Source organism: Apostichopus japonicus, chromosome 21 (genome assembly GCF_037975245.1).
Source record: "Apostichopus japonicus isolate 1M-3 chromosome 21, ASM3797524v1, whole genome shotgun sequence".
Taxonomy (NCBI): Eukaryota; Metazoa; Echinodermata; class Holothuroidea; order Aspidochirotida; family Stichopodidae; genus Apostichopus; species Apostichopus japonicus.
In genome coordinates, this window is record NC_092581.1 from 2,777,286 (window position 1) to 2,788,686 (window position 11,401).

Here is an 11,401-nt window from a genome sequence, read left to right on the forward strand (position 1 = left end):
TGACTACTTCAGTGGGGGGCTAAAGCCCCCCCCCCCAAGGCCCCCCTTGGCGCCGCCACTGGGGGAGTGAACTGGTAGGGTGTACGATTGTACCGAGATTTTTCTAGGCGAAATACATTATAGCATTTCAACGCTACATGGTGGGCTCGAAACTTCTATCAACAATTAAAAAAATTAAAGCAAAAATGTAAGAAAGTATTCAATTCTCCAATAACACAAATCGAGTACTATTAAGGTTTAAATATTATCAACCTGTATTCCACAAATTCTTCCTGTTTATCAATTTGCATATTATATACAAATGTTAAAATTTACACTGCTTAAAGAATAAACATACATGTGAATGCCCTGTTCGTAAATTACAAGAATGAAACAAGATTGCCCTAATAAAGCAATAATCAAACAAGGGAAACAGGGAAATAAATCTCCTTTTTTTTTGGGGGGGGGGGTGGGAAGGGAAGGATAATACTGGATATGTAAGCTCTTGAAATTCACCCCAGGGATAGCAAAAAGTTACCTGCATGAAAGGGATATTATCATGAAGGACTCATTATTTCTTCCTAAAACTAAAAACATCAACCTAATTATGGCCAATGGTATAGCCCACTAATTAATCTTGCCAACATTTGTAGCTCCCATTGGTATCACAACACACATTGGTATCACAGTTTCATTAACTTTTATCACAGTTCTAACAGTCTATTAACATTGTACAAATTTACACATAGTACTGGAGTTATGAACTATAAATTTACATAACAATGAACCAAACAGCCAACATAGTCCCAGGTGCCTACAGGAAGCTTAAGATAAGGGTCTGTTATTTCAAGTCCACAATATTCTCTGAGGTTATTATTTTCTTATGTACACAACGTTATCTGATATTGACATTTAACATGCCAACACAGATGGGGGATGTTTCAAAAAGATGAAGCGATAAAAATGTCTCACTTCCAGATATTGGCTTGATTTACATTCTTGTTGGCATATACATATATATATATTTATATATACATTAGCAAGCTACGTTGTAGCGAGGAAAGTTAACATTTCTGAAAGTAAAATAGCAATTTAGATGGAAATTTGCTGATGAAGTTGCAAATTAGCAATGTTTTGGAGAGTTCAAACTCTAGGTTTTCACCATAATATGTATGTTGTTTTGATATTTATTATTTGAGAGATTTTTTTAATCACAGCCGTAGGCGAAGTCTGTACACGTTCCTGTGAGCGTATCAAAGGCCAAGCTAAGAGTGAATTTCTGATCGATTCTGACCAATTAAATGTGCAGCACGGCTGTTACAGCTCAATGTGAGTCAGTGTCAGATTTGAATTACCTGGCAAAATGGGCCAACATTTCAAGCACTCTATCACAGGAACTAAATTCATCACAGGGCAAGGCTTAGGGCGATACAAAGACAACAAATAATAATATATAAATTGTAACTTCTCCTCCCCCCCATCCCCAAACCACCTTTGAAACCTTAACTTCACAATAATGTAAATATTTGGCTTCATTAATTGAGAAATCCAGACAAAAATCATAAGTAAATTTAACTTAATATTCTTATAAATATTATTTATTTCTCCCATCAGAAATGGCTACTTTCATTCACAACAGTAAAACTGATGAATTACTTTGATGTGAACATAAATCTTCCTTCAAACATTTTGAAACAAGTCTCAGCTTCTGTGAAGTTATTCTTCATGTTTTTACAGTTATTGGAAAAAATTTCATGCCAATGAAGATTTTGACTGACTTTCTCCTAATTCAGCACACTTTACATGTTCGTTTGGTTTCAGGAAATTTCACAAACCTTTGTTTTAAACTGTGTGTCAATGAAACCGGGTTTGTCTTTGCAAAATTTCACTTTTGCCTGAGAGCGTTTCTGTCGGAACATCTTCCCTTTAGTCTCTTACTGAGAACCGATAAATTGAAATGCTGTTTTCTGGAACAACCGACATTCGACTCACGAAAGAATCACGACCATTTGCTTAGAGCCTGATAAAAAGAATGCCTAGCTAATCTTAAAATAAAAAAACTTTAATGGGTAGAAATGCTGCTGATAGTTCCATGTATACCATCATGTATTAGGAGATTTACCCTGTTCAGAGAAGCAATTATCTCATGAAAAATGTTAATAATAAGTTTCAGCTAATTCTCCACCAAAGTTTGACCCTTTTCCTAGTCTTGAAGACTGAGTGAAGATAATATATAATATTTCACTTGAAAAATTCAAAATTACTTTACATGATATCTTCGAGACCTTTTCGTAACATTTCAACAGTCCTTGGAGAGAAGAATAAAATTCTTCCTCCACTTTAGGTTTGCTGGATGGAAAAAAGTTACGACACAAATGATTCTTCCAGATCAAAAGAGAAAAACCTGCCTCTTCAGATTCTGTGGTCGTACTCTGGTGGTGGGAATGATACTTCATCTCTTGGAGGATGTAAGCTGCCTCTGCATTCAGGTATTAAGGAATCATAAAATGTTAATACCTAAAATGTAATCATTTTTAAATGCTAACATGACTATGTGGCATTAGCAGAATAAAGGGGGTCGGAGGAAGAGGGGGGGGGGGAGGGACAGGCTATGGAAGGGGGAAAGGGGAAAGAAGAGGTATGGAAAAAAAAAAAGGAAACAGTGGGAGGTGTATATTCGCTTTGAAATTTGATTGGCAATTTTTCAAACAAAAAAAAATTAACCATTGAAGAAGGAAAGGATACATTGCAATTCGTAACTGGTCCAGCTGTAAAGGAGATACAAAGGCAACATAACAGTAAAGTGAAAGTCAAATAAGGAGAGATGTTAAGTACAAATGTGAGCAAATATTACTAATATGCATAATACATGTGTGAATTCTGCAAAAGGCACCAAAATGTCTCTACATGAACGACCGTTGACTAGAGCAAATTTAAGGCTGGTCTCATAAGGGTAGCAAATTCCACAGGAAGTAATTTTTAGGTTCATCGACAATTTTGCAAGAAAATTACAACAACTTGGAGGGGACTGTTGGGACTTGTCAGAATAACTGTCGATCATTTTGAGCCCAGTTTTTGTTTCATCTCAAAAACTTGGAAACGTTGTTTTAACAGATTCACTCAAGCTGAAAAAATGGAGCACATTCTTTACAAATACCATGAGACATGACTGGGAAAGGTTGCCAAGAAGAGGTAATATACTGCATTGCATTTTGGATTATAATATTCATATGAAATGAAAATTTAAAAAAAAATTAGAATCTGCTCAAACAGCTGCTCTTCAGAGGAAACTCCAAGTTAGCCCTGGGACGAGCAGATAACTTCTACCAAAACCTTGAAGATATTTGCAGGAGTGCAGATGAGAGTCTGCGAAACATGATTTCAAAGGAGTTTGCTGAACTTACGTTGGAAAGAAGGTGGTCCATGTTTTCGTTTGCGACCTCTATCGTCTCCGTGGGATGCAGGCTGGATGACAGAGAGATAAAAGAGAATTGGACTGATAGATCACAAACTTGAAACAAAGGACAGGTAGGGAAGCTTCCCACTTTGCTGTTAAACATTTGAGTTTTGATCAAGTGAATAAGCTACAAAATAATCTTGCTCTTAATATTCCTAAAAAAATATTTATCCCTGGAGAGACATTGGATCATTTGATTCTCTGATTGAAACTAGAGTAAAAAATTTTATTTTTAATTTCAGAACTACATTTTGCTCTCCACATTTTTATATACAATGCACTAATTTTACTCTTTTTTTTTAACTGTTGGCATGGGTACCTAAGCATAAAGTCTTTACATTTCACTGGTGACTGGTCCTCTGTAATTATTGATAATTATGTGGCTGTTGTTTTAAGACCAATAGCAAGCATGTAAATTAGCTATTAGACATGTATATCATATCCCATTATAGTTAACTAACATGTCAAGTAGCCGGCCAGTATGACGTGAGTATTTCTTAACCCAATCAAACATTCCTATGGCAGCACAAAAAAACAAAAAATAAATCCTTTGTTATTCAAATGATCTTTTTAATCGAAAGGAGAACACCGTAGTGAATCTTGCCAAAACGGAAGACTGACATTTTTGCAGTTAGCAATCAAATCTTTCATCTGGTCTGAACGTTTTGTAAAAGCACCGCACATAACTCTGATATATGTTTTGAGAATATTTAATTGTTCGGTTAAAGTTATGGTATTCAACAAAATAGATATGCAACACTTGCAGAACAGATAAACCTAGTCTAGTTTGCATTTAAGATTCTAGGCAAACACTGTCATTACAATAAATATTAATTTTTTTGGGGGGGCAAAAATTAGATTGATGAAGCATTTATATAAAATAAATTAACAATGTACAGGTTACATGAAAGTGGTGTTTTTACTGATTCTGCTGTAATCGGTGAATGGCGATTACTAAATCTTTCATCTCAGAACAAGCACCACACTATAAATGATCCGGTTGATTTAATGCTGACACTCAATGTTACTTCACATTTCACCATTTACAGAAATGATAATGAATAGATCTTCAAACCAAACCCTTTCATTGAAAAAAAGGAACAAACTTGAAACGGGTGGCTTCTGGCACATCTGGTAACTACGTACTGCCAGTAAGCCTATGCAGCGTGAGTACTAGGGAACCGACTAGAAACTTGGGTCATTTGTTACATATAGGCACCCTTACAATGTTACGCCAGATTTCCACACCCTGGCTTACAATTGTGCACCATTATGATGAGAACCTCCAATGATTGATGTGGCTTTCAAATTTTCTGGTTCCAATTATGTACCACTTTCCTAATACTCGGACCAAATCCAACTCCCCGATTATCTGTAAAACACTTCTCTAGAAAAAATCTAAATGACTCCTGTAGGAAGTGAACAGTGTAGGGTGTGAAGAGTAATATTTTTTAAAGATAATATGCAGCGATCTTCTCGGCATCCCTTGTTCATGGACTCACCCTTCTGCTTGCAGCTTCTCGTCCATTCTGAAATGTAACCGGGCAAGTTTTTCCTGTAAATCCCTAATGTTGTCCATCTTCTCAAATGAACACTGTTCATCTGTGGAGGGAATAACGAAAATATGTGATTCCCCTTCAAAAATACTTTTTTCGACTGGTCTGTCATATTAATTTTTTTTCTTTTTTCTGACAGGTCTTAAAGGCATTGAAAACTCGCCCAAAACCACATGCCGCGCTCTGAAAAAGTTAACTTTTCGTTGCTTGCAAGTGAAGATTTCTTCTTGTGGCTACAAGCAGACAGTAATGAAACGTGTGTTATCTTTTATCTTGACCTGAGATCAGGGAGTTCCATAACAACTCCCTGCTGAGATGTCCATTGCTGCTATGTACACTGTGTTGTGGGTATTGACCGTAGCTGTATGTATTGACTGTACACTAGTGTCAAATTACCGACGGTAGCAAGCTGTGTGTGTATCTTTCTGGGATCAATGGTGGTGTCTAACACTTCTGTTACACCTCATTCGAAACTAGGTCAGATTACTGGCATGAGACGTTTCTTTGTGCGCGAGTCTTCACGCCCTTTAAGTTAACTCTTTAAATAGTTTTTGGTCTTTTACGACTAACTCTACAACTCACTTTACGACTACTCACCGAAAGCTTGTAACTTTCCAGAATTAAAGTCATCCTGTAACGTCAGTAGATCCCCCTGCATCTCGGCGATCTCGCTGGAATTGGTGATGAAGCTGTGTTCGACGTTTCCTTTGTCTCTATCCCCTTTACTCTTCTGTTTCTCCTAAGAATTGAACAGATTCCAGACAGGTTTTAATTTATGCACACCTGTACAAAGTTACCCACAGGGATCAAATGGTTAAAGGGACGATAGAGGGATGCAGAAACTGTTTGATATGTTAAGACAGCAACAAAGTTTTTAAGTGGAGAGCCAATGGGCTTAGAGATTCCTTCTCAAGGATTTATATGAGGCCTTTAATTACCAATGAATACAACATTTTAATGTTTTGACTTTCAAATGATCTTTGACCTCCACAGATCGCAATAGAATTTGGATTCACATGCCAAGTACTCTTAACTTCCAACTGAAGTTGTGATGTTTCAACCACCAATAAAATACTTCACAGATTCTCAAATGGGAGGAGTCAACTTGGTACCTGTGTGACGAGTCACTGTATGTGATGATCAATAGGCTTTCTCATAAAATTCAAAGAGACGAAAAGACACCCACTCCATAACGAGCTGAAGTCACTTCTTCAACAGACTAATCATAATTTGAGAAATAGGACAATCACGCCAAAATTTCAAACTGTACGTTTTAAAAATTCTTTCGGTTATAGGGTTGCCATGTTTATTCAGGGTGTTGTTCCACAAAACCTACTTTTAATTCTTTAATTAACTTTTCATTTACTATTGGCACATATAGTACATGCTATTTCAAGCTTTATAACTCTTCACTGTTTTCCATATCCTTCTTATAACTTGTATGTACTTTCATGTCTTTACACTGGATTTTAATCAACTTGAAACACAGTGGTGATGTCATTCGAATGCAGCCCTCACAGAACTTACCTTTGATTTACTTTTCTCGGCATGTCTGGCCGAGTTGGCTGTTTGTCGGTTAGGCTTGGTGTAACCCCTGTACAGAGAGGAACCCATGATAGGGAAGGACTGCCCCACCATTGCCATCCTATAGTCTCTTGGGACACCATGGTAAGGTGGGTACGGACTTTGTTGAAGAAAAGCTGTCAAGAGAGGTAAATAATAAGGGAAAAAAAGAAGAATACTAAGACAAAAGCAAATTCTCTCATTATAGGTTACAGAAAAATTATTCAGTGTGCACATTTTGTGTAGCATTTTTCAGTTTTATTAATTATATATTTCTCATAAAAGGCTGAAAATAGTCAGTTCCAGTTTGCCAAAAAAACTACACATATTTTCAATTGTGTAGCAATGTGCTTCATTTGCATAGCAAAATGGGATAAATTATTCCCTGGGTTATGATGTCAGCACTTTCAATAATGTCAAACATCTTGGCAAGCAACTAACTTTCCCATCCTTCCTGCTTTACTTACAGTAGAATATGATGCATGTATACTGTGTTCATAGTGAAATAAAAAACTCTTTTTCAATAGTTTTAGCAACACTGATATCTCTGCATCCCAACCGAAATTAAATACTGCCACATTATGAAGCTATGAATATTCATGGTTTCATGAATAAGAATGATGCATTTCATGTTTGAGTTGAGTAATGATTAATGGTAGAAAGGAGTAGATAAGATATGTTAATAACGTAACCTCCACTTGGCTAATCAAAATTTACTTTTATCAGAGATTCACTATGAACAGGAAAATATCTAAAATCACTAACAAGACTAAGGCAATTCTATTGGAACTTTGGAAGACATGGAATATGCAAGCTGTAAAGGCGAATCTAGCACTGCCTAATCTTGACTGATTGGTGCCCTTTACACCTATGATGCATCCGTGCCACTATGGATATTGTGGTTGGGGGGGGGGGGGGGGATAAGGGAGGGAGGAAGTGTATTCAGTGTATCACTATTTAGTTGTGACAATTTATGGTTATCAATAGTATAATGTTCAGTATCACACCCTTAAAAGGCCAGTGTGCCACCAATCAATGAAAATATCTAACAAGAAATTAGTTAAGGAGGAAACTTTAAATGGGAGTGGTACTTGATGGAGAGGAGACATAACCAAGACTATGCCCTCTTGTGTGTTTTCTGACAAATGTTCCCTGCTGTATAGTGTTGCCAGATGTAAGTGATGCAGGTCTCCTCAAACGACTGGATTCTTGAAAATGTCTTGCAGTACGGGGACTCTCATGGTGAGGTGGATGTCGAGAAGAAGTCGCCATGTCTATGGGTGAAGAAACAAATAATATTACATACTTGTGTTATCCAAGACGGTGAGAACCAAATTGTATTTTCTTTAGCTAAAATTTGAACATGCAATTGTCCTACATGAGGAAATAGTAATGTGTGTAAGACTGTTTTTTATTGTGGACAATCAACTTGGCCATTTGGTGCTAGGCTAGTCCCAATCAACTGTGTTTTAGGGCTGTGTCATTCCGGTTAATTCACTAACCGGTTAACCGTTTCTATTAACCGAACGGTTAACGTTTAAACGTAACCCGTGTTGTTGCCTCAAAATAAGAGCCGAAAATCAGAGTTATATAGCTCAGATTATAATTCCGAAAGAGCGCCACCACTTTTGATGCAGAAGTACATTCTCAAAATAGCGCTGCAAGTTTCGTGTTTTCGTAACGCGTATGTAAAGAATTTGGTTGTATTTGCTTAGTTTTGACGATCGTTGCATTGAAAAAGACGAATCGCGCGTTTTCATGAAGTTTTAAACAGATTTTTGTTTCTCTTTCAGTTCATCGGTAACTGTTACAGAGATATTTGAAGCAAATATTTCTTCGTTAATTGCGTAGCCCCTACTGTAATAGCGCAGGCATTGTATGGCAGTTATAAGCCTAATATTACTAGGCCTACTTAATATTGGCATTGTGTATTGAAGTTCGCGATCATATGGAGTGTTAGACTACGAGGCTTTCACCAGCTAGGCCAAGGTTAGGAAAGTCGGTTGTTAGTAAGAGATTACTACAGAAGTGTATGGTAGTAGGGCTAGGCCTACGCAATTACAAGTACAACAATGGGTCACAGATATATTGAATTTGTGCATTGTGGCGGGGTAGGGGGGAAGTGTGGAAAACATTGTAAAATTTCCCGCGAACACCCTGTCGATTTCCCGCCGGAGTTCGCGCAGCAAACACAATTAGCACGCGTAGCATAATGGCGTGGGGTAGTCCCCGAGGGGGGGTCATGTGGTGGAACCCCTTGTCGGGGTCCAGGGGTTAACGCCCTGGAAAATTTGGCGCGTCTGGCGATAAAAAATTTTCGCAGCTGTGGATGCAAAATACTGACAACTTTTTTAATTTAAATTGTCACGAAACTGAAGAAAATTTTGAAATGACAAGTTAGAGTAGCCATATTTTTTTATAAAATGAAGAGAGATCTATCTGTCTTACAATCATTAAAATGTTTAACTTAAAAAAACATGCGATTTTATGAAACAACGTTCGGCAAAGCCCCATTCCTAGACTGCCTAACAATAGCTTGCACTATACTACAACTATGGTAGGCTACATTTTCCAAGGTACCTTGCCAAACAACTGTGAGTTCATCCCCTATCTAACACCTGTTGTTAACAATTTTTTGGCATGTTGCCAAGGAACGTTTCATGGTCTAGAATTAATAAGGTCAGTCAGTAAAGGTTCGGTTAAGTTATGAGAATTATTATCATAGACGTTTAAGAAAAGTAGGTAAAATATGATCCCCGTAACAGCTAGGTAAGTAAAACAGGCAACTGACTCCTCCGCATGAACAAGACAATCTATTCCACATGATACATGAAAGTAAACCTTGTAATCACATGTTTATAAGGCCACTTGGCATGATTAACTAAATGCTTAATATTGTTTCCATGTTCTTGTAGAAAACGTAAACTTCGCAATATACAATTAGTTGTGTTTTTGTAGTTACGTGAGATCCGTAACCGACGAGGTGGTTAGGCTATTTGCTATACACTAAACTATGGTAGGATATTATTTTCTCCGTAATTTTGGAAATTCTAGAAAACACTTTTTCGCCGCTTTACACCAGATGTGTTCTTACGTTTTATTCATATACTAGAGCCTTGTTTACATGACATTAGTTGCATTTAGCACGATATGCCAGTTTCGCATGAATTTTTCAAAAGTTTTTTGCTCGATCTTTCGTAAAATTTGAAAGGTGTACCAACTTACTTTTCGTACACAATTGGTTATTTCTCTACTGATTTTCAGAGTTTTTTTTTTACAGTCAAGTGTATACGTTGTGCATTGAATATAAACTTATCGCGAATGCAAGAAAACGATGCGGGGATTTCCAGCAGACAAATGTTTTCTTTGTGGGATTACTGAGTCTGTTGAATGGAATCCCGCACCTTAGAGGGAACACTGAACTGAAATTACATCATAATAAAGAAAACGTTTACTGCTTAAATACAATATAAATTTGAAAGGATTAGATGCAGACTCGCCACGTTGTCGAACGGGGTAACAATAGGCGCTTCATGGGTCGCATACCGCTTGGTAATCCCTTCAATCGTACCGCCAATCTTAAAAATCTTTTGTATGGATGCGTGATAAAGTTTGCAATTGTTACGTGATTTTCGGCAAGCAAATGTTGCGGTCAATTTCGGGAATAAAGTGATGTGAAGACGCGCCGTTGCGACTGCGTAATTGGCATTACAAAAACGGTTAAACTTATACGATGTACGGCGGACGTTTATCCGGCCGTTCGGTCGGTTAACCGTTTAACTGTTACAGCCCTACTGTGTTTTAATGTCAAATTTATGTTAAATTAGATTGAAACAGTTGATCTTGTTAATTATTCAGGGCCTTTAACATTCATTAGGGAAATTCCCTGGAAATCACATCACATCTAGTGAATACCCGGTGATCATATTTAATGCCGAGATGGAACATGAATCCAAAGACTACAAATTGAGGGCATTTGGTCACCTTCGACTAGAGTTAGACACGGAACCCATAACTGGTAAGGCATTACTGATAAATGCCTAACCAGACTTTGAATTCATGTTACGACGAGCCTATCTCAGCGCTGTCTGTGACATGGTATTGTATACACAGGTGCTCCCAACGTAGACTATACACTACATATATATATTTACACTGTGTGGCATATCTTTGGAATCCCATTGACTTGTGCACTGTTACTAGTGTAAGGCCTAGCCTACTTAAATGTTACGGAGTTTGTATGCACATTTTGTAGCTCCTACGTTTACATATTTGAATTAAACAAGAACACAAACAAATACGATTGGAAAATGATAATAGATGATGCTGGTGCATACTTATGACTGAGCCTAAGTTCCAAAAAAGCAGCACAGTAAAAATTGTGGGAGCGCCTCGGGCTAGGTTCCTGTGCTGTGTTTATTATTTTCATTCTCGTACGAGAAGTTAGCAGACTTTCTTCAGCACTCGTTCACCAAGCATTCGACTCAATTATTTGTTCCGCGTTTAAGTGATATGGAAGGCGGTTTGGTGACAACCACATGTTCCATTTTTTAAGCACATACAGGGGTTATAGGGCAATGAGAGTTTAAATTCTAAGCATAATGTACACTCCTTTCGTTACAACTTTCTAGATCCCTAATAAACCTCTACTAAGGTTATAAGTTTTCCCATTTTGTATATTGTACGCTGTAGCCATCCCTGTGTTATTGTATTTCCCCCCTAACATATATACATGATTGTTTTTGTGTTTGTGTAAGTAAGCATACATGTTTATATTAACACGGGTGTATATATATATATATATATATATATATATATATATGCATATACTTATATATACATATAT

General features: G+C 37.2%; 1 protein-coding gene across 2 annotated transcripts; it reads right to left on the reverse strand.

Annotated features, from left to right (window-relative positions):
• Nucleotides 1-230: 230 nt before the first annotated feature.
• On the reverse strand, nt 231-11,051 carry LOC139962756 (uncharacterized). 2 transcript variants are annotated; one of them, XM_071963057.1, is made up of 9 exons: nt 10,893-11,033; nt 9,871-9,977; nt 7,647-7,828; nt 6,520-6,692; nt 5,590-5,731; nt 4,939-5,038; nt 3,384-3,444; nt 2,725-2,747; nt 231-2,458 (listed from the first exon to the last, which is right to left on the reverse strand). In XM_071963057.1, the coding sequence occupies exons 3-9, from the start codon at nt 7,825-7,827 to the stop codon at nt 2,392-2,394; spliced, it is 747 nt and encodes a 248-aa protein (XP_071819158.1). In that variant the 5' UTR covers nt 7,828; nt 9,871-9,977; nt 10,893-11,033; the 3' UTR covers nt 231-2,391. The 2 variants fall into 2 exon arrangements, with proteins under 2 accessions (XP_071819158.1, XP_071819157.1); XM_071963056.1 differs by lacking the exon at nt 9,871-9,977 and having other exon boundaries at nt 7,647-7,829; nt 10,893-11,051.
• Nucleotides 11,052-11,401: the final 350 nt, after the last annotated feature.

Excerpts from the sequence above, each read along its gene's own strand:
- LOC139962756 (XM_071963056.1), bottom strand. The coding sequence starts at position 7,827 with ATGGCGACTTCTTCTCGACATCCACCTCACCATGAGAGTCCCCGTACT. Across the intron at positions 5,732-6,519 it reads CCGAGAAAAGTAAATCAAAG|GAGAAACAGAAGAGTAAAGG; the intron begins GTAAGTTCTGTG and ends TTCAATTCTTAG. Across the intron at positions 2,459-2,724 it reads GACCAGTTACGAATTGCAAT|AGGCAGCTTACATCCTCCAA; the intron begins GTATCCTTTCCT and ends ACCTGAATGCAG.